Source organism: Lissotriton helveticus, chromosome 6 (assembly GCF_964261635.1).
Source record: "Lissotriton helveticus chromosome 6, aLisHel1.1, whole genome shotgun sequence".
Classification (NCBI taxonomy): Eukaryota; Metazoa; Chordata; class Amphibia; order Caudata; family Salamandridae; genus Lissotriton; species Lissotriton helveticus.
Window position 1 is genome coordinate 2,116,663,275 of NC_136067.1, and position 23,804 is coordinate 2,116,687,078.

The window sequence follows — 23,804 nt, forward strand, 5'->3', positions numbered from 1 at the left end:
ACCTGGTCCTGCCATTTAGCTACAATGGCTCTGTGTGGGCATACAGAACGATGTTCATATATGCTCGTGAAGTCCACCCCCTACGTTCTGTGAAAGACAATCCAAAGAATAGTGCTCTAGTTAAGGGTATAGTAGACATGATTAGAGGAGCTACTTCCTATGAGACTATCCCGAGAGATGAGACACTAGCATATATTGGATGGAACGTAACCGGATATGGAGTTAGTCTGAGTGAGTACCAGCGAGCAAAAAGATCCTCTCCGATCTGGATCGTACCCCATCAGGGTCATTACTGTCTGCAGGGAAATGGTAAGAATCCAAGAGCTCAGTTAGGGAAGAGTATCTGCACTGAGACATATGTTTTTGCATCCCAGAATTCCCCATCGTTTCTAGCAGCTAAGGGTACCTATTTTGTCTGTTACGATAGAGCATACACATGGTTGCCCCCTGATTTCTCGGGCACATGTTTTGTCTCGTTCCTGTTACCTCCCACCTACACAGCTGCGGCAGATTATCACAAGACAAGAATTGTTAGAGGTGACTTCAGTAAGGAAGACACCGCAGGACAAGAATTAGGTGATTTCTTGAAGGGTTTTCTGCCGTTTTGGGGACCTATGGTTAACAGCAGGAACATACGGCAATTGACAAGAGTGGTTGAGTCCACCGTAATTGAAACTGCCGGTGCCCTTAGTAACTTGACTGCTGAGCTCCAGTCGGATCGTCTTATGACTCTCCAGAACAGTTGCGTTAGACGTCATACTAGCAGACCAAGGTGGGGTATGTAAAGTGATCCAATCAAGTTGCTGCGTTTTCCTTCCAGACAATGCTCCGACAGTGTACCAGGGCATTTCCAAGTTACATAAGATCTCCGAATCTATACACGTGGATAAAGGAGATTGATCGTTGATGGGATGGTTCTGGGAACTGATATCCACGTGGGGATGGAAGATTCTGATGGTCATTGGGATGGTCTTAGCCATCCTTTTCCTGTTCTGTCTTTGTGCACAGTGTGCTCCTGCTATATGTGGCCTCTGTGCTACATCGTGTGTAAGGAAACCTGTATCACGAGACGTGCTAAGTAATAGGATGATGCTACAGCAACATCTCGATGATCTGATGAGCATATACCTAGATTCAGACTGACATGAGTTTAGGTTAATTGCCTATGTAAGGGCAAAAGGAGGTCCTGAGGTTCCGTGAATTCTGAGCCCGTTTTATAAAGGTCATCGTACCATGATGATTTTGGTATCAACGGACCGAGAATGGCAAGTGTAAGATGTATGAGTGTTTTTCGTCATGTTCGAGTGATGAGATCACCCTGAAATCAAGGATTCCGTTCTGAACCCTTGGGTTCCATTTTGTATGCAGCAGCCATTTTGTGGTTGCCCTCACATAGGCCTATGACTAAGGCCGAACGAGTCCTTGGGACACGTACACCTTTAGCTGACTTCGGCGTGACCTGGGCAAGCTGACTCCGTTGCCCGAGGCCGGACTTGTTGAGCCAGTTCCTTGCTCGGCAGCTGGTCAAGATTGCGGATCAGGGCGCAGGACATCATAGACCCTTTTATTGCACACAACTATGTCTTATCTGACTCCCACCTGTCTCTGCTCCTTTCTTTATGACCTGTTTTACAATGAGGAGGTGCCCGTTTTTATTAGGGGCCGTCCGATTTATCTGATGAAGTAATCGATGGGTAATCGATGGTGGGCTGGACAATGAATTGTGGGTTTGTCATGCAATGCTTTTGTCGTGTACACATGGGATTGGGCAATTGTAAATAAGGAATGTTTGCCCGAAGCACAATATTTGGTATAAAAGAGATGACGCGCTTTGTAAGATTGAGCAGTCTCCTACGAATATACAGCCTTTGTACTTCGTGGACCTCTGTTACTGGTTGCAGCCAATAAATCTGATCTTTGACGTCACCAAGAAGAGTCCGCGTTTCTGTCGTTCTGAGACAAGTGAATCCGGAGACTTCGGGTGTGTCCCCTGGCACCGCTGGGTCTTAAATACCCCGGTTCTTCATTGTCAGTGCGCCTCCTGATGCCAGGAGTCTGGGGTGCGGTAAAGGGGGTCCTATGAACCACCCACACATCCCCTTGCAGGCGGGTGCAGTCGCTGACTGCACCCGCCACTGCACTTGCTTGCAAGGGGATCTGTAAAAGTGCAGACGGGTTGCCACCTGCACTGTGAAAACATGGAGTGGCTTGAAAGCAGCAGTCCTGTCAAGTACAATGCATCAGGCGTTAGACTAACACATTTCAGTGCAGTACTCCGCATTACTGGGGAACAGCCATTACAACGTGGGTTTTACTACGCGTTGCTTTTACATCACATGTGTTACAACGCATGCGATGTTACAATGCGTGGTAAAACCAAGCATTACATTACATCGCATGTGGTTTTACAACGCATGCGATGTAATGTGTAATGGCGGCGGTGTCGGAGGTGCCTATCCACGTCGTTGTGAGGAAACTTAGGCTGTTTCCTCACAATTACGTGAAGCAAGCAGGAAGGAGGAAGCAGGATCCGACGGCGACGCTGGAGAGGAGAGAGGTAAGGGGGTTTGTGCATGGGGTGGGGGTTACTTTTGTAGGGTTTAAGGTAGTTTAAAAGTAGTGTGGTAATGTTTGTGTTTTTGTGTGTTTTTTTAAAAACGTTTTAGTGTGTGTTGCGGTGTTGTCATGTTTGTTTAGTGTAGTGTATTAGGGAGGGTAGTGTAGAGTTTATGTAGTGTAGTAATTTAGGTTTTAGGGTAGTGTAGTGTTGTAGTGTTTGTTTAGTGTAGTGTAGTGTATTAGGGTTTAGGGTAGTGTTATAGTGTTTATGTAGTGTAGTGATTTAGGTTGTAGTGTAGTATTGTTTGTGTAGTGTAGTGTTCAGGGTAGAGTAGTAGTGTTTGTGTAGTGTTGTGTTTAGGGTTTAGGGTAGTGTAGGGGTGGGAGAAGTGTGGGTGGTGTACTAGTGTATTAGGGTTTAGGGTAGTGTAGGGATGAGGGTAGTGTGGGTAGAGTAGTAGTGTTTTAGGTTTTAGGGTAGTGAAGGGGTGGGAATAGTGTAGGTAGTGTAGTAGTGTTTTAGGGTTTAGAGTAGTGTAGGGTTGGGAGTAGTGTGGGTAGCGTAGTAGTGTTTTAGGGTTTAGGGGGGTGTAGGGGTGGGAGTAGTGTGGGTAGTGTTGTAGTGTAGTAGTGTTTTTGAGTTAGGGGTAGTGTAGGGGTGGGAGTAGTGTGAGTAGTGTTGGAGTGTAGTAGTGTTTTAGGGTTAGGGGTAGTGCAGGGGTGGGAGTAGTGTGGGTAGTGGTTTAGGGTAGGGTAGTAGTGTTTTAGGGCTCGGGTTGTGTCGAGGTGGGAGTAGTGTGGGTAGTGTTGTAGTGTAGTTGTGTAGTAGTGATTTTGGGTTAGGGGTAGTGTAGGGGTGGGAGTAGTGTGGGTAGTGTTGTAGTGTAGTAGTGTTTTTGGGTTAGGGGTAGTGTAGGGGTGAGAGTAGTGTGGGTAGTGTTGTAGTGTAGTAGTGTTTTAGGGTAGTGTAGTGGTGGGAGTAGTGTGGGTAGTGTTGTAGTGTTGTAGTGTTTTAGGGTTAGGTCTAGTGTAGGGCTGTGGGAGTAGTGTGGGTAGTGGTTTAGGGTAGGGTAGTAGTGTTTTAGGGTTGGGGCTGTGTAGGGGTGGGAGTATTGTGTGTAGTGTTGTAGTGTAGTCGTGTTTTGGGTTAGGGGTAGTGTAGGGGTGGGAGTAGTGTGGGCAGTGTTGTAGTGTAGTAGTGTTTTAGGATAGTGTAGGGGTGGGAGTCATTTGGGTAGTATTGTAGTGTAGTAGTGTTTTTGGGTTAGTTAGGGGTAGTGTAGGGGTGGGAGTAGTGTGGGGAGTGTTGTAGTGTAGTAGTGTTTTAGGGTAGTGTAGGGGTGGGAATAGTGTGGGTAGAGTTGTAATGTAGTAGTTTTTTTAGGGTTAGGGGTAGTGCAGGGGTGGGAGTAGTGTGGGTAGTGGTTTAGGGTAGTGTAGAAGTGTTTTAGAATTGGGTTTACGTAGGGGTGGGAGTAGTGTGGGTAGTGTTGAAGTGTAGTAGTGTTTTAGGGTAGTGTAGGGGTGGGAGTAGTGTGGGTAGTGTTGTAGAGTAGTAGTGTTTTGGGTTAGGGGTAGTGTAGGGGTGGGAGTAGTGTGGGTAGTGTTGTAGTGTAGTAGTGTTTTAGGGTTAGGGGTAGTGTTGGGGTGGGAGTAGTGTGGGTAGTGGTTTAGGGTAGGGTAGTAGTGTTTTAGGGTTGGGGTTGTGTAGAGGTGGGAGTAGTGTGGGTAGTGTTGTAGTGTAGTAGTGTTTTAGAGTAGTAGTGTTTTTGGGTTAGGGTAGTGTAGGGGTGAGAGTAGTGTGGGTAGTGCTGTAGTGTAGTAGTGTTTAGGGTAGTGTAGGGGTGGAAGTAGTGTAGTGTGGTAGTGTTTTGGGGTAAGGGGTAGTGTAGGGGTGGGAGTAGTGTGGGTAGTGTTGTTGTGTAGTAGTGTTCTGGGTTGGGGTAGTGTAGGGGTGGGAGTAGTGTGGGTAGTGTTGTAGTGTGGTAGTGTTTTAGGGTTTAGGGTAGTGTAGGGGTGGGAGGAGTGTGGGTAGTGACAGAGGGTAGAGGGTAGAAAGAGGCCTTCCCGAGCCTCTTTTAGGGTGTGGCCACGCTCACTGTGGTCTGGATAATCGTAGCAATCAGGCTCTGGTAGAAGGAATAGCAATAACGTGAGAAAGACGGCTGGTCAAGTTGGAGTGGCATGTTTTATTTATCACAAACATATGTGTATCAATAAGCCATAATGCTAGAAGTTACTCTTAAAAACTCTGGCTTCACTCTGCCTGGAACAGTGCGACTAGAAGTATGCTAGGAATCAATTATTTCAAAAAGTTATTGCGATGCAAACAGAAGTGGCTATCTATTAAAAGACGACTTTCTGTGTAAGCAGGACACGTTTACGAAAGCTTCTAACTGTTCGAGGAAGTACGTTGCCTTTACACAATGACTCCGCCGAGAACTATCATTGCAGGTTTAAACATTTTAGCAAGAATAAAATACAGTGGTTTAGATTCTTAAAAGGCATACTAGAATTCCAGCTTAATTCTTCAAAGTACACTCCTATCAGGCCTAGTGCCTAGAAGCACCCTCCTAGGGGGAAGAATCCTAGCAGATCTAATGTTTATCTAATGCTGAAAGATACCTATGACTATTGCAAGGAATTGGGTATGGATGAAAAAGCATTTAGCAATTTGAGATAAATAAGAGAGCTTAAGCTACTATCTCATTCAGGAAGGCATCACCTGGAAGAGCAGGTTTTGCAGGTTCCTAAATCAGAAAGTTCAGTCGACTGGAGAACAGCCCAAAGAGTCAGCTTGGAAGGTTCTGCCTTCTAAATGTGATGGTGGATCTTTTCTACCTAAAAACAAGGAACTAACACTGTCCTGACGTATTTTGTGACGCAGGTGGCTTTCACCACATTTGTCCTAGGACAGTGGGGGCCGGTCAGGTGTCCTAACAGTTGGTGGGTCATGCGAGAACATTTTGTTCTGTACATTGTGGGCAAGAACATCTTGTTCTGTACATCATGGGCAAGAACATCTTGTTCAGTATATATTTCTAAAGATGTACGTGTGACAGGAAACTTACGCTAGGGCTAGTTTTGCAAGAAGCTTGTTTCAAAACAAGACTTCAGTGGAAAGTCCCTGAAATGTGTCAATCTGCCTCTGCACCAGCTGAGACTTGTGTACGTGTGTGTGTATGGGCGTTGGCCTTGATTCTGTGGAAAATCACTACTTCACATTAAGCCAATTTACCACGTTATTTTCAGTGCAGCAGAGAAATGTATTATTAACATTATTGTGGCCTAGTGCATTTTGTTAGGCCAAGACATGTGTTCTTGGCCTCAGCCTTGGGTTTGTAACCCCAGGATTCAGGGAGTTATGGGGATTTAATATGTTGATCATGCATAGCAAAAATTGAGGGTTTTTAAGCATATTTCAGGTTCTCTCTGGCAGGGCCATATGTGACATTTCGCTATCAAGACAGTTAAGAAATGCTCTTTCTGGTGATCAGAGGGTAGAGCGTAATTTTAACCCTTCATCAGTAGTGTTGTTGTGGAGTAGTGTTTTAGGGTAGTGTAGGGATGAAAGTAGTGTGGGTAGTGTTGTAGTGTAGTAGTGTTTTAGGGTAGTGTATAAGAGGGGTGTGAGGTTTTAAAGTTGTCCACATTGTTCTCCTTAACACGCTACATTTTTGTTAACACATTTATTCTTTTTGGGGAGGTTCGAGTTAGATGGTGCTTCACAAGACGTGCTTTTTTCACCCCATATAGGGAAAACCTGCTTGTACCCACATCGGATAGTATTTCCTACCTGAACAGTACAGAGATGTTCAGAATATCTAACCAGGTCACTCTCTGCTCTGTACTTTCTCCCACATGGTCTCATTATCCAAGGCCTCCCTGTCAACATGTGTCTGTTGCAAACCAAAACCATAAAGCATACCCTATTGCTAATTCCCAAGGCACTTGAATACTTAAAACCCCCTAAAGAACTATCTCCATGTCACAGCCATTTCAACCAACTGCGTCCTTAGACCTGGAGTATTCTGTCTTTGTATAGACTCCATCAGCTCAACCCAGCCTCCACATCATTCAGCATCATCAACATGCACAATTAAAGCCTCCTATCCACAGTAATCACCCACAACATAGGCCATTATTTGCTTCACAGAGAAGTTCAAGTCCCATGGCAGTGAGAGCTCTCTTCCCTGGGTTCAAAGTCCTATTCCTCATCTGCGTGGAAGCTTCACATACCTGAAGAAACTCCTGGGACCTCTCGGGCCTCATGAGGATCCAACACTGAAAATGAAATGACACTTATTAATGTCAAGATAAGCACATATAAATAGAGTAATCCAAAAACAGTGACAGCTTTAATGTCATTTCATGAATTATTCTTAGGTCGCTGTAATGTGGGATCTTAAGTAGCCACCAAACTCTTAGTCAGAATGAGCAGGAATGGTTAATTTACGTGGCAGGGGTTATTACCGAGATAATGATTATGATCGGCTCAGGGCTTTGTCAATTAATTGAATGTGATAGGGGTGAGGATTGGGCTCTTGAGTAGCCAAAACCCATTGGATAATAAAGAACCACCCTCCGATGAGCGAAGGCAAGGACTCAGCCATCAGACCGATACCACATCAATGCCAGGATACAGGAAATGACAGAGAAAGGCATTCCTGATCACTGTGGAACAGATGCTGGACATGCAGCTGAGTTACAACCGGCTATAACAACCCATCAGCTGAAAGCAATCATCAAGGCTGAAGGAGAGGACCAGCTGTGATATGATCACAAGTGGGCTGAGATTTCTACAACATGAAAACGGTGGGGGCGGCATCCACTGAACATGTGGTTCCTTGTCTGGTTTAGCGATGTGTAACCTCTAGGTTTCTGATGGCTGAACCTCAGGTGACTCTACTATCATAACCTTTTGACCTGTGGTGGTCAGCTACTGAACAGCTAGGTTGCAGTTGCCGCACCCTATCAACAGCAAAGTCACAGGAGAACTTTACTCACTACAGGCTTTCCAGAAGAGTTTGTAAGAGAACTGATGGTGACTGTTCCTGACTGACAAATAATCCCAGGAGGTGAAGAGTGGAGACTGCTATTAGGAAGTGCTGATGTGCACCGACAGCAAAATCCTCAGACTGTGGGGGTCTCCAGAGTGGTTTTCCTGTGCCCATTGCCCTAAATCCTTGTAGCAGGCACCTGGGCCACTCTTTCAGGCTCCAGGTCCTCCTGGCTACCTTTACAGGCGGCCATAGGACATGTAGTCAGGCACACCCACACAGGCAATCCAAACATCTCCAGGTGTGACCTAAGTGCCACCTCTTTTCAGAGATCATTGCCAAGCAGACAATCTACAGGCTTGGATGTACTCACAGCTACCCTCAAGAAATCTGAGACCCCCCCCCCGATTCAAAGGGAACCATAGCCACTAGATAGTGACCCTCAGGTTGCCAGCTATAATGTCTTGGTGGAATGCATTAGGGATTACCTGCTCTGAGTTTGCCACAGATGACATCTGACGCTTGTCATGCTAGCTTCAAGTGTCTCTTGGAGCCTCCACCTTCTGGCCATTGATGGTGACCCATTGCCTGTTTTTCTTAGTGCTACTAGGCTTGCGGGCCTCTGGTACCATCTCTCCATCATCCAAGGACACTAGGGTGACCTCTACATTGTCTCACCACTAACTGGGGCAATCTCCTCCCCCAGCGATACACTAGCCAACCCCGGTGACTGCCCACCAGAGGGGTGCCGTTTCCGCTTTGGACATGCGCACCATCCTCATTCAATCAATCAATCATTTTTAAAGCATGGCAAGTCGTAATAATAGTCTTTATTCGGAAGCATAAAATACATCCATAGAAGCATTACATAGATCAGACAACATTATACAGTTCTTGTCCTAAAATAAAAAAAACTACAATTGTTAGTTAAAATGTACACAAACTTTATTAAATTGGCCATTTATGATCGGGTTTTATGCTTATGCACACATCCTGATTAAATGGAAAAGACGGACCGCTGTAGGGGTAGCTTTAGTGACAAACGTTCCCAGCCAAGTTTTATAAAGAGCTGGGGGGGGAATGAAAACCTCCTAGCTCCAGAATCATCCCTCATACCCTGAGCCTGTGTTTGTGGCATGTGGTTTACCATGGCCCATGCAAGTAGAATGTACAATGGAATATTATAGGGCCTGGTCCCCCAGACCCTCCATCTAGTATAGTACACAAATGGACTAATCTAATGAAGTTAAAATGCAAAGATACAAAATATTACACAAATCCGGTCAGGTTGAAAATATAATAAAGTTATTGTGTTACATAGCCCTTGTTTCCACCAAATACTCATTTAAATTTTTCTGGACCTTAACCCCTTCTATGCTAATGACAAGGTCAGCTCGTCATGCAGTACCACTGGAGCTGTGCTTATGACGAGCTGACCTTTTCATGAACAATGGTAAATATCGATTTGCAGCACAGGAGAAAAATACCCTGCAGCATTGAAGGTGTTAAAAGTATAATACTGTGTATTCTAGTCTAGTCATAGACTTTACTGACCGCAGTGCGCACGCATACTTTGCTTTACTGCTGAGCTTTTAATCTTTTAATTTACTTGTACAATAATTGTTCCTCACCCCGCATTTTGTGGGAATCAGGGTGATCTATGTCTCGCTGTTCACCGCGTTGCAGCGATTCAGGCCACCATCTTGGGTGGGAGCAACTAGGTGGGCGCCGATTTACGGGCGCCATCTTTGTTGTGGGGCTAGAGGTTTCCTCGTAGGACTCCCGCGTTTACGGCTATTTTAGATGCATAGTTTTCAAGCGCGCAGCGAACGTGCCGATGGCGCGCCGGAGGTGCGCCAGAGGTAAGCCCGTTTGCACCCGTTCGCGCACAGGTCGCGACCGGCGCCGGCAATGCTGATCCCTCTGCCTGTACCCGCATAGTATACTCTAGAGACGAGCTCACTCGACTCGACCATCGCTCTAACTTGAGCGGTCGATTCGATTCTACTGCCAGTTGCTCGGAGATGCTGTCCTGCGGCCTGCTTAATGTTAGATCTCATAGCAAGCATCATGTGGAATTTGCACACCTCATTGAACTACATGAGTTGGATGTGCTATTCCTGACGGAGACAGGGACCAGAGCTGACAGTGTGGTGGAACTGGGCCTAGCCTGTCCCCGGGTTATAAAATTAGGCATAACCCCCGTGTAGGGAATAGAGGTGGTGGCATAGGTTTCATTTTTAGGGACACATTGGACCTTTTTCAGTTGGAGATTAAGGAAGTCCTGGGTTTTGAACTGATGGGATTTTCCTTAAAAGGTCAAGGAGGAGTCTTGCACTCCGGGCTGTTGTGATATGGACCTCCTGGTAACGCTTTGTTAGCCTTACCTGAGCTGCTGCTAGATCTCATTTATGATCTCTCCAATACTCATGCCAGGCTACAAGTTCTGGGGGACTTCAACTTGTGGCCTAATGGGCCCTCGGACTCTGCGTATAGAGACTTGTGCCAGGCCTGCTGCAATATACACCTACAGCAGCTGGTGCTCTTCCAGACTCATTTAAAGGGTCATGTTATAGATTTAGTTTTTGCGGATGATAATCAGGTTATGATTAGGGACATTATTCCCCAATGCTGGACGGACCATGCTCTTGTTCATTTCACCTTATTCCTTCCTGCTGACACTCGGAGGAGTGGCAGCATGGGAGCTACTACCAAACTTAGTAGGCAATGGTACAGGCTTCTGAAACAGTCTTGCCTACCTATCCTGCTATCGGGGGGATTTACCTTGGGAGGAAATGTGGAAGAGAGCTATGCGAGGCTCTGTCAACAAATCACAGAATCTCTGGATAAAGTGGCCCCCTTGCGGAAAGCAAGGGATAGGTCCAAACCTGCCATGCCTTGGTATTCTAAAGACCTCCTCCAGTTGAAACTACGGTGTAAGCAGGCGGAAAGAGCTTGGAGGAAACAGTACCTCGGCCAGACAAAGCCTCTTTCAAACAGGCACTTCTGGAATATAAAGCGCAAATCAAGTGCGCTAAAGCCAAGTTTCTTGAGGATACGTTGTCGCAGGCAGTGAATAAGTCTCAGACTCTGTTTAAAATCGTTAAGGACCTTTCTCATCCTGCCTGTGCCACTAATAACATCCCGGTCTCTCAGTCCTTATGTGACTCCTTGGCAATGGCTTTTGAGGATAAGATAGCCACTATTCTGAGCAGTCTTGGTGATCCGGCTTCTCCCCGCTCTCAGCCTTTGTCTGACTCGGCACTTTTATCTAACTCTGGGGCCTACGAGGAAGCCGGGAGGCAGGTATGGCTGGATAGTTTTCTTTCCCCTTCCTATGAGGATTACTGACTTTTGGCTAAAGGCGTGTCCTCGGGATCTCCCATGGACCCGTTGCCTCATAGACTTTGGAAGGAGTTCCAAGAGGAGCTTTTTCCCCCTCTCTATGCTATCTGCTGCCAGTCCCTTACCACCGCCATGGTTCCTGAATGCTGGAAACTGGCGGTGGTCTCTCCTCTTTTGAAGAAGGCAACGCTGGACCCCACATGTTCGGCAAATTATCGGCCAATTTAGCTGCTTCCCTTTCCCATTAAGATCCTGGAGAAGTTGGTTACCAAACATCTGTCCAGCTTCCTGGAAACTAATATCTGTCTGGATGTGGCCCAGTTTGGCTTCAGGCCAGCTCACGGCACTGAGTCCGCACTAGAGGTCATCCTGGATGATCTTCGCTCGCGAGTCGACTCTGGTCCGGCAGCCTTTTTAGTGCTGCTCGATATGTCGGCCGCGTTTGATACGGTCAATCACGCTATCCTCGTCAGCAGACTGGAGGAAATTGGGGTGGCCGGCCTGGCTCGGGACTGGCTGGTTTCCTATCTTTATGATAGACACCAGGTAGTGGCCTTGCCACCTTATAGATCTGGCGTCAAAAAAGTGGGGCAAGGGGTGCCTCAGGGGTCGGCAATTAGCCCTATTTTATTTAATCTTTACCTCCGCCCCCTGGTCAGGCTGATCAAATCTTTTGGTATCTCGGTTATCAACTATGCTGATGACACGCAGCTAATATTTTCTTTTGAAGGCAGTGATGCCGTGTCTCAGGAGACTTTTCATCGCTGTATGACAGCCACTGCGGACTGGCTGCGTCGAAACTCTCTTCAGTTTAACAGCTCTAAAACCGAGGTGCTGCATTGCTCCATGGATCATACCCCCCGTCCTCTGCCGGCGGACTTATGGCCCACTTCTTCCATGGGTACAGTTGCGGCGACAGATTCCGCCCGTAATCTGAGTGTTATGTTCGGACCAAATTTACAACTAGACGCGTTCGTAAATAGAACTGTCGCCACATGCATCATGCTGCTTCGCATGCTGCGCAAGATCCTTCCCATGCTTCTAGTCCAAGCCAGACCAGAGGTAGTGCGCAGTATCATCTTAAGCAGGCTTGATTACTGCAACGCACTACGTCTGGGTGCTCCTGGCACCTTGATTGCTAAGCTGCAGCGAATGCAGAATATGGCAGCCAAGTTGGCCCTTTCTCGGTTACGCTCTGCTTCCTCCTCTTCAGCGTTAATGGATCTCCACTGGTTGCCTATCCACCAGCGCATCTGTTTTAAAGCTTCTTGCATAGTTTTCAGAGCCCTCCATGGACAGGGGCCTGTCTTGCTGCAGGAGCTTTTCTCTTGGTACATGCCAGCCAGACCTCTGCGATCTTCGTCGGCATGTTTGGCGGCAGTCCCTAGAATTCAGAGGATTCGGATGGGAGGCCGTTCCTTTGGATTCACTGTGGCCAAACTTTGGAACTCCTTGCCTTTGTTTTTAAGGAGTGCCGGGGAATTTACCTCCTTTAAAAAAGGATTGAAAACCCACCTATTTCCTAGGGCAGTGTAACATCGTGTATGGTCAGGAAGAGTCAAAGCGCCAGGATACCCTTTGGGTGACAGTCAGCGCTATATAAATATGCGATACATACATACATACATACATAGGGTTAATACCATATTCTTTCTAGTATAAAAAAAAACTACCATAAAAATGAAGCACTTCTGCAACATATTTCTGGGTAGGTAATGATTGCAAGCAAAAGTATGTGGGGCAACATTGTGTAAAGCCATGTGGTTTTAATATAGGTAGAATATATATTTTCCGTTGGTGAATGTAAAACTTTCAGAAGAGGACCAGATGCATTGTATCCTGAGACATCATATTATCACAGGGACAGTTAATCAAATTTACTGCCCAGTCATTCATTTTTGGGAAACTGACTAGTTGATGAAAAATGCCTAGTCTTAGCCGGGTTAAAACAAATCTATGCCTACCATGCAATACTGATTTGAGATAGGGTTGCACACTGAAAGTAGTTAAGATTAATTGATTCTTTGATAGCCTTGGTTTTGAACCTCCAAGTGTCCATCTAAGATTATCTAGATGCATCATCCCTTGCTCCTTCAAATGTTTTTTGCTAATGGTACATAAAGTATCTGGTCTTTCAAAATATGCGCAACAGCCCATGTCACAGAAAAAGCGTTGAACGTACGCTAGCCATGAGAATCTTGTGTGCAAACTCAATTTTAGACAGTCCCCAATAATTGCTCAGTTCAACACTGTATATTCCGAAGACCAGATTTTATGCCAGTGAAGTATTGGTTGCAGCTTTATCGAGTTTGTAATGTGTTGTGTCCCCAATTCCGCATGACTAACATAAACTGATGTACTTTTAGGAATGGTGGGTAAATATATAAAAAATTCATTATCCACTGTTTGAATGTCTGTGCAGTTGATGTGCCTCCACAGTCCTGCCCCAAATGTGGCTATGCTCAGGACACTTGGCTTTATAGATTTTCATCATTGCCTCGGGGGGATTTGTGCCCAAATGTTTCACAAAACTCATGAGAGCCATGCAGGATGTGCTAAATAGTAACTTCCTGTTAGCAATAGCTTTATTCCACAGTCCATCTCTGTCAAATAAAATTCCCAAGGAGGAGAAAGTGTTAGTGAAGCCAATGGAGGTGTCGTCTATTCTTATGTCTCTACATTTCTTTTCTTGTCCTACCATATTTCATAACTAATATTTTCCCTAGATTGATTAGTAGACCAAGATTTTTCACGTTTTCTGAAAAATTTGACAGAAGGGACTGAAGGTCTATAGGTGTGCCAGCCATAAGAACGGCGTCATCAGCGTAGAGGAGGGCCGGACAGGGCGAATTCCTATTTGTGGCACGGCAAGTAACCCAGGAGGGTCACAAGGCACAGGAGCTGCTTGCTGCTGCGTGGTGATCTGTACAGCCAGATGTACAGTCCTTTCCTGAATTGCTGGAGTGATGAGGCAGTCCTGAGTTGCAGGGGAAGGCCGTTTCAAGCTTTGCCCCCCAGGTGCGAGAAGGAGCAACATCCGCTGTTGGCTCGGCGTATCTGGAGGGGGGGTCTGCAAGAAAGAGGGAGGCATATTGTAGCTGCCTGGTCGGGTGGTGGAAGGTCATGCATTTCTTGATGTATGCTGGTCCTTCTTTGTGCAGGGCTTTGTATGTGTGGGCCACCATCTTGAACTGGCATCTCTTCTGGATCGGTAGTCAGTGTAGCTGCAAGATTTGAGGATGAGATGTGGGTCCTTCTGGGGAAGTCGAGGATGAGCCTTGCTGCCGAGTTTTGTATTATCTGTAGTCTCTTAAAGAGACAGTCAGTGATTCCTCCGTAGAGTGTTCCAATAGTACAGCCTGCTGGTGACGAGGGCCTGCAGACTACATCCTACTCAGGGACCACCTCGAGAACAACAACGATCCCAACTCCTCCAACCTGACCGCCAACCCCGCCAACCTCGGACTCAGACAACTCGTCACTACACCCCCCCACTCCGCTGGCCACACACTGCACCCCATCTTCTCAGCTAGCACCCACGTCTTCTTCGACCACAGCACAAACTCCGCTGCATCTACTTCACCTTCCGGAAACCCCCCACACACCAACGCACCCAGCAGATGCCTCGCCGCTGCTGGAGCAAAGTCACCGAGGACCAGCTAACCACAGCCCTCGCCAAGAACCCACCCGCAGACCCGACCGACCATGACGCCGCAGCCCGCAGCCTCAGACAATGGATCAATGACTGAGCCAACACCCTCGCCCCGCTCAAGAAGCACTCCAGCACACACAACAGCAAGAGAACCAGGTGGTTCACTGAAGACCTCCAGGCCTCCAAGCGCACCTGCCGAAAACTCGAAAAAAACTGGATCCAGGAACAAACACCGGAACGCTACACAGCCCACAAAAATGCCACCCGCAGAACCCACCATTTCATCAGATCGACCAAAAGGACCTTGTTGTGATTAGATATGCTTGTTTGCATATCTCACAGAACCTTTAGCGTTGTCATGGGTCTGTTATCATTCCAAATTCTATCTGTGGTCAGTTGGTACCTCTCAGATGCTGTGAGAGGAGCGGTGGATCATTGATCCCACAATAAATCCTACAAACGTCAGTTTGACAGCGCAGATCAGAGGAAAAGAAACATGTCAGTTTCACAGCGGTAATCGGAGGCAAAGGAAAACGTCTGATTCACAGCGCTGATCGGGGAATAAGGAGCACGTCACAGGCACGGCGCTGATCGGAGAAGAAAGCTGTGTTTCCACTGTTAACAGCCAAGCGCTCTCAGACTGGTACTGATCTTGGATCACTTCATGATTTATTTTCACAGTAAGAAGAGAGCTTTCCACAGTTGAGTACATGGCTAAGCCTCAAGTTGTTTAACTTTTTAACCAGGAGTGTTATTCTCAGATTGTTGAAAAGAGAAGTGTTTTTTTTAATAATATTTTAACAGCAACTTCTTTTAGGTGACATTTTCTTCAATTATTTTTTGATTATACAGTGAATTATTCATTCAGAAATGTGTTATAGTTTAAAATATTTCTGTTTTTAATCTCATTTTCAACAGATTAGTCTTAATTTATTTTAATTCACTTAAAGACAGATAGTTGGAGCAGTATATAGAATTATGTGTACAATGTATGCTTTTTGTGAATAGTACTTCTTTTGCTGCATGAACCTGTGAATATTTTCATTTGTAGTAAGTTTACATATTTACTGAACTGTTTCATATTTAGCAATTTTTCTTCACTTGTGCATTATTATGCAGTCTATAAACCAACCTCCACCTTTTCTAGAAAGTCCAGGTACGCCTCAGATTCAAAGGAGACCATGGTTTGATGCATTTGAGACATACATTGGTGCTATTGGCGCATCACGTTATAGAGCAGAAAGAAAAAAATACCTCCTTTTAAATAGTTTAGAGTTTGAAGGAAGAGAAGTTTACAAACACCTTCCTGATATAGTTTTGGCTGAGGGTGAAGAGATCGATGAATATCAGGAAGCTGTCACGAAGCTTGTTATCAAGTTTGATGTGCAACCGAGTTTGGTTGTGTTGAGGCACAAATTTTTTAAGAGAGCACAGTTACAAAGCGAAGATGTAGATACCTATCGTAGTGCGCTGCGTAAACTGTGCGCAGAGTGCCAATTTGGAGAGTATTGTGATCAATTGGTTAGCGACCAATTTATTGCGCATTGTTGTAACAAACACATCCAGCAAAATCTTCTCACAAAGGGCAATCCTAGCCTAGAAGCAATTATTAAAGTGGCAAAAAGTCTTGAGTTGGCGCAGAATTCCATTAAGGAATTAAGTGTGAGTTCTTCTTCAAAAGAAAATGTAAATGTTGTTGCCTCTACTACTTCCAATAGCAATGCTTCAAGAAAATGTAAAATTAATGACAAGGGAGTATTCAAAAAAACAAATATGTGTTACAGGTGTGGTTATTCTTCACATGGAAAAGATAATAGATTTTGTCCAGGGAAAAATGCCACATGTCACAAGTGTGGTAAGATAGGTCATTTGGGGAAAGTGTGCCAATCCAGCATTAACATACCCGAGAAAGGTAATTGTGTTGTTAAGGATGAACAAGTGTGTGAGAGTGACATTGTTCAAAATTTCCAGGATATGATTGTTACGATCATGGATGATGGTATCGTAACCGGTGATCCTTCAGAATGTGTTGATCCCTATGTTGATGTGCGGGTGGGTGATGTATGTTTGAAGCTTTTGGTGGATTCGGGAGCTAGGATTACTATGATTACCTATGATCTTTTCAAAAAATCTTGGGAAAACAGGTCTCTATTTCTTCCAGATAGAGCTCCAGTTTCATATGAGGGATGTAAAATAGATCTGGAAGGTTACATGGAAGATGTGTTGGAATTTAAAGGAAGAAAGATACAAGGTAAAATCTATGTAGCAGTACGTGGATTGAATATCTTAGGATGGTACCATCAAGGCCTCTTTGGTATGGTGTTAAGACCGGGAACCAGTGAACAGGTTTTAGTTGTGCCTGATCCTCTTTGTTTGGAGAAGGAGTTTCCTAATGTATTCTCAGATTCTCTTGGTAAAATTGTAGGATTTAGACACAGCATTAGGGTGAAAAGTAATGCTGTGCCTGTGAAGCACAAAGTCAGGTCAGTTCCTTTCAGTCTCAGAGCAGACCTTAAGTCGGAATTGGAAAGGTTGTAGAGATCTGGCATTATTGAACCTGTTGAATCAAGTCTGTGGCTTAGTCCGTTAGTTGTCACACGAACACGAATGGTGAAATCCGTTTATGCATCGATCTCAGGAATCTCAATAAAGACATCTGGGTGGATGCTCATCCACTTCTGAAAATTGGGGACTTACTTGAGGAACCGAGGGACGCTCAATGGTTTTTGAAGATTGGTTTAGCTTCGGCGTACCATCAGATCTTATTGGATGATGAGTCATGACATTATACTGCTTTCAACTCTCCCTTTAGGTCATTTCAATTCTGTAGAATGCCCTTTGGGCTTGCTTCTGCAGCATCGGTCTTTCAAAGGGTTATGCAGTCAGTTCTTCAGGATGTCAAGGGTGTTGTCATCTTTCAAGATGATGTGCTTATTTTCAACAAATACCTACATGATAAAACTCTCAGGTCTGTACGTACCATTTTTGAAAAAAAAGGAATAGTTGTTAAGAAGAACAAGTGTGAGTTCTAGAAGAGGGAGATAGAATTCTTAGGACAGCTTGCTTCCGGTGAAGGTGTGTGTCCTAGACCTGGTTTAGTAAAAGCTGTAGTGGAGTGTCCTACTCCGAAATGTAAGGATGAGTTACGTTCATCCTTGGGTTTGTGTGAGTTTTACTCACGTTTTATTCCCGACTATGCCAGCAAAATTAAGTCACTTTCCAATATGCTTAGAACAAACGTCACTTTTGTATGGGATGATAACTGTCAGGAAACCTTTTTATTGGTCAAGTCTGAGATGCTCAATGCTAAAACTCCTAAGGCTTATAATCCAAATGAATATTGCACCATCACAGTTGACACCAGTAATTATGGTTTAGGGGCAGTACTTAATCAAAAATAAGGTGCCAGTGAGGTCGCTATTAGTTATGCTTCCAGAGTACTCAGGGACCCCGAAGTTAATTACTCCGTCATTGAAAAGGAGTTATTAGCTTGTGAAAAATTCAGGACCTACATTTGGGGTAGAAAATTTGTCATCCAAACTGATCACGAACCCCTGGTGTATATCTTGGGAGGAGAACATCTCAAATACGCTACACCTTGTATTGCACGTTTGACCACCAAACTTTTGCAATATGATTTTGTAACAAAGCACATACCTGGGAAAGAAAATGTCAGAGCTGATATGTTATATAGGCTTCCCTTGAAGGAAGATGAACCGCTGGATGTGCATGAGGATAAAGAGGACTGTTTAATCGCTGTAGTTGACGCTGTCGAAAGTAAGGCATGCAGTGAGGTTGAATGGAAGGAAGTGGTGAGTGAGGATTTTACTTTTTCCAAAGTAAAAGAATACATTGTGAAAGGTTGGCCAAGAGAGAGGAGTGTGTCATCTAATATCCAGCCCTTTTGGAAAGTGGCAGAGGAATTATCTATTGAAGATGGAGTTGTCATGAGGGATGGTAGGTGTGTTCCTCCCATCAAGATACGCATCAAATTGATAGATTGTGCGCATGATGGACATCTTGGGGCAACCATGACAAAGAAATGGCTCAGACTACATTATTGGTGGCCCTCTATGGACAAAGACATAGATGAGAGGGTCAAGGAGTGTATTGTTTGTAGTGGGGCAGAAAAGGGATTGAAAGTTCTCACTCCTCCTCTTCAACCTATCTCTTTTCCTTCGAAACCTTGGCTTAAACTTGGCATAGATTTAGTTGGTGTATGAGAGCGGGTGCAGCACTCTAAATAATCAATTTTTGTGTGTTTGTATGATGTGTGTGTGCCGTGTTAGACTAGTGTCTGCACACTGACGTAATATCTGCATATGGCCTGGCACCAAGAGGCCCCCAGGACTCTAACACGCACTACTGAAAATAAAATGCTTCGTTTGTCAAGATACAACATTTTTTATCCAGTAAGATTCATCAAAATTCATCACATTACAGTCATTGTAAAGGAATACACTTGTTAAATTGTCAAATGCACAATACATTTGGATAACATAAGTAAATCTTTATACACAATAGAAAATGCACAAAACACCCAATGCATTTCGGGGCTTCAGCCCCTTCGTCAGGGGTCTGTTGAAAAAACAAAAAGGAAACCTTATTACTTCTGGTGTCTGGGGGGAAAATCAATGCTGCCGTGTATTAATTCCTAAATTATGCTTACCTCGTAATTGCAAATACTCAATGCTACAGTGTAATGTGAAGCATTAAGTAAATTCTGATCTTCATTTAAATGTGCAGAGTCTGTGAAAAAAATAATGGTCGCAGGCTTTCAATAATAGGACTAAAAAAAAAATGTAAACCATGACATTTTAACGTCATTAATGTTATATGAAGCTCACCTGTTGCTTTCTTAAATATGACCTTATTCCATCATATCTGTAATGAGCAAATGAGCAGAACTCAATGTCTCAAGTCACATGCTTAAAAAAAGGCAGTAGGGATTTTAGTGTATAAGTGCTCTTATTACCTGCAAGGCTTCAATTAAAGCTTGACCTCGCTTTTTCCATGCGGACTGTTCTACCTACAAAACAGTGAAGTCGAGGAAGTGAGTGTACCGCTGCTAAACCTAGCACTACAAAGCTCTACCATCCCTCCTTATCTATTTACATGCGGCTTACCTGCGGGTTTCTGAATCTAAAGCAGGTCCGCTTCATATTGTGAATAACGCTTCGTTTTCTAGTGACTCTGCCCGAAAAAAGAGGGATACACGCATGAGTTAAACTACCTTGTGTGCACTCGGCGACAAAATTCACCGTAAAAATACTCGGGAAAAAGTTTGGCTTACCTATTCTAACGCTGTTGCCCTGCTATCTGCACAACCAGAGACGCGAACATCAATGCTCTGTTCGTGTTGTGCTGTTTATGAAAAGTCCCTTCTCTTCATTACTGCTCTACTTCAAAACGGAAGTAGGACTACCAATATGTAAGCGCTATCTTGGAGGGGTGCTTTAACACGTTAAGAGTACCCGAGTGTGGGAATTAGAGTTTAAACAAAACACCATTACCAAAATAGTGTTTTACCTCATTATCAAAGATTGCAAATTTTTTAGAAAAATGAATTAAATAAAGGGGGGACAAACGGACCATATTCCAAACAAAAAAATAATAATGACAATTATGAACAACTTATTGCCTGCCTATTTACAATCTAGTCTATATGAATATAGAACAACATACTGTGCACAGGTCAACATTATGTATGCTGTCTATTGATACACGTGTAAGTCTCACAGTGTGTTCAGTGTCCCATGAGGTATTGCATACTATGTGCATATATTTCAGTGTTTTTAATGTTTACTTTGTTGCTATAAAAAGCAAGCCATATCCAATTTGTCATTTAGCCCAGTTGGGGCCAAGGTCTGGAGTTTCCGAATCCAAAAAGCTTCCCTCTGGAGTAGGATTTTTGAGTTATCAAAGCCTAATCGTTGCGGGAGTGATTCTATGATTTGAAATCTAAGTTGTGCAATGGTATGCCCAGTCTCCAACCAATGTTTCGCAAGTGGTGATGTTCGATTTTTATTTCTGATGCGGCTTTTGTGCTCTGAAAGCCGCAGTTTCAGCTTGCGTTCAGTTTTTCCGACATATAGTAAGCCACAAGGGCATTTGATGGAATAAACTACGTACTCGGAATTACAAGTTGTGTTGTGTCTGAGTTGGATTTTTTCGCCTGTCCGTGGGTGTAGTAAGATGTTTCCAGGTATTACATTATTGCAGTTTTTGCAATTAAAGCACCGTGTGGTACCTTTGTACGCTGCGTGTTGTGGGGTGGTGCCCATATTTCGTGTGGGTTTGTTCAAAAGCTCCTTCAAATTCTGTGCCCTCTTATACGCAAATAAGGGTTTATCACTGAACAAAGTTCCAAAATCCTTTTCCACTTGTATAATCTCCCAACGTTTCAAAATAATGCGTTTAATATCTCTAGATGCAGTGGAGTATTTCGAGACAAAAGCCTTTCTTTTATTTTCAGTCCATGTTTTTTTCTTTAGAAGATCTGCCCTGGGTATTGCCTTGATCTTGTCCATGTGTGCTTCTAACAATTTTTTCGGATATCCTCTGTCTAGGTATCGTTGTTTCTGTTCCACGATGTGCTTATCACAACTCTCTTCATCGGAGGATATTCTTTTGATCCTCATAATTTGGGACACTGGCAGGTTGTTAATGAGGTTTAGAGGGTAAAAACTTCCATACAGTAAAGCGGTGTTCTTATCTGTGGGTTTTTTGTAGAGGGTGGTGGTGATAGAATTGTTCTTGAGTTCTATCCAAACATCCAAGAACGGTAGGGCTGTCTTGCTGATGGTATGGGTAAATTAGATTCAGGGATTCGCAAGGTTTAGACTCCTGATGTTATGAGTCAAATCAGCAATTGGTCGTTTCCATATGATGAAGATGTCATCGATGAATCGCTTGTAATATACAAGCTCCTCTTGCCAAGTGTGATCTTCAAGAATGTAGTCCAGTTCAAATTTAGCCATGAATATATTGGCATATATACAGGCCCCCGGAAAACCCATTGCTGTCCCCGTGAGCTGTAAGTTGTAGTCATTTACCCATGAAAAGTAACTGTTTTCTAAACAGAATTCCAACAGTTGTAGGATTAAGCATTTCAAATCTTCAGGCTTGTCATCCCGAAGTAAAGCCCATTCCATGGCTTCCAGTCCTTGTCTGTGGGGAATAGATGTGTACAATGATGTCACATCTATTGTACATAGTGTCCAATCCATGATTCCTTCTGTGTCGATGGTTGATAGACTTCGTAAAAAATCAGATGTGTCTTCCAGATAAGTCGGCCAGTTTCGAATAAATGATTGCATGTGTGCATCAATGAAAATGCCCAAGTTTTCAAAAATCGACGAACAACCGGACACTATCGGCCTGAATGGGGGATTTCTCAGATCTTTGTGTATTTTTGGCAAAAAATATATTCTTGGTCTCCTTGGATAAATTTGTCTCAAGTAGCGTTTGGTCGTGTTATTCAACCAACCTAATTCCTCTGACTTATCCAATATTGCATCAAGATTCTTAGTGATTTCAATGGTTGGATCACCTTTAAGTTTGACATAAGTATTCACATCCTGTACATGTTCAAATCCCTTTCTTACATAAAACTCCGAATCCATTATTACTAGCCCTCCTCCTTTGTCGGCTTTTTGGATGACGATCTCTTTGTTATTAATCAATGTTTGGAGAGTGCTGTACTCAGACCTTGTTAAGTTGTTAAGTTTCCTCTTGTATTGAATCTTGCTAAGATCAGCCTTGACTAACAGCTCAAAAGTATCCAGACTTTTGTGAGAGATTGGAGCCATAAACGTGCTTTTGGGTTTGAATTTGACAGAAGTGGTGTCTTCATTCTCAATAGGATTTAGTATTGTGAAGAAGTGCTTCAATCTCAAAATCCTCATGAACTTAAAAAGAGCTATTTCAGTTTCTAGTTGGTTTGTGTGGTAAGTATTGACAAAAGTTGTACCTTTGTTGAGCAATTTTTCTTCAGACTTCGTCAAAAGATGGTGAGAAATATTGATCACGAGGTTTTCGTCTGGCTCCGTAAGCCTGTTTTTTTGTTTTCCCGTTCCTTTTCCTTCTCCTTTTCCTCGTCGCGTTTTTTTTCGCTGGCTGGGATTGATATATCCGGTGGTTTGCTCTGGGCATGGCCCTTCTCTAAAAGAAGATTCGATGTTGATGCTGATGAACTCTCTGCCCCGGGGGTCGAATCCTGCTGTCTAGGTTTACGTGCTTGCTCTTTATCCATAGGTAATCTAGTAGAACTGGTCTCGCTGTTAGATACTACACTTTCCTCAGACGAAGCAGTTTGTTGCTTTTTGCCTGTATACCTCCTCTTTGCATATATTTCAGCTCAAGTATAGGCTTCATTTAATTTATAATCAATGGTGTCACGCTTGAACTTGCGTAGTTTTGTCTCCTGTAGCTCCTTCGGAAGGAGCTACAGGAGACAAAACTACGACAGCAGGATTCGACCCCCGGGGCAGAGAGTTCATCAGCATCAACATCGACGAAAACAGGCTTACGGAGCCAGACGAAAACCTCGTGATCAATATTTCTCACCATCTTTTGACGAAGTCTGAAGAAAAATTGCTCAACAAAGGTACAACTTTTGTCAATACTTACCACACGAACCAACTAGAAACTGAAATAGCTCTTTTTAAGTTCATGAGGATTTTGAGATTGAAGCACTTCTTCACAATACTAAATCCTATTGAGAATGAAGACAACACTTCTGTCAAATTCAAACCCAAAAGCACGTTTATGGCTCCAATCTCTCACAAAAGTCTGGATACTTTTGAGCTGTTAGTCAAGGCTGATCTTAGCAAGATTCAATACAAGAGGAAACTTAACAACTTAACAAGGTCTGAGTACAGCACTCTCCAAACATTGATTAATAACAAAGAGATCATCATCCAAAAAGCCGACAAAGGAGGAGGGCTAGTAATAATGGATTCGGAGTTTTATGTAAGAAAGGGATTTGAACATGTACAGGATGTGAATACTTATGTCAAACTTGAAGGTGATCCAACCATTGAAATCACTAAGAATCTTGATGCAATATTGGACAAGTCAGAGGAATTAGGTTGGTTGAATAACACGACCAAACGCTACTTGAGACAAATTTATCCAAGGAGACCAAGAATATATTTTTTGCCAAAAATACACAAAGATCTGAGAAATCCCCCATTCAGGCCGATAGTGTCCGGTTGTTCGTCGATTTTTGAAAACTTGGGCATTTT

General features: G+C 43.9%; 1 protein-coding gene across 1 annotated transcript in view; it reads right to left on the minus strand.

Annotated features, from left to right (window-relative positions):
* LOC144763076 (NACHT, LRR and PYD domains-containing protein 3-like) overlaps nucleotides 1-23,804 on the minus strand; it is a 163,750-nt gene that overhangs the window by 89,674 nt on the left and 50,272 nt on the right. The window contains exon 2 of the mRNA XM_078648378.1: nucleotides 6,799-6,843. Within this exon, the coding sequence (XP_078504504.1) occupies nucleotides 6,799-6,843 (45 nt within the window). The remainder of the gene's footprint in view (nucleotides 1-6,798; nucleotides 6,844-23,804) is intronic.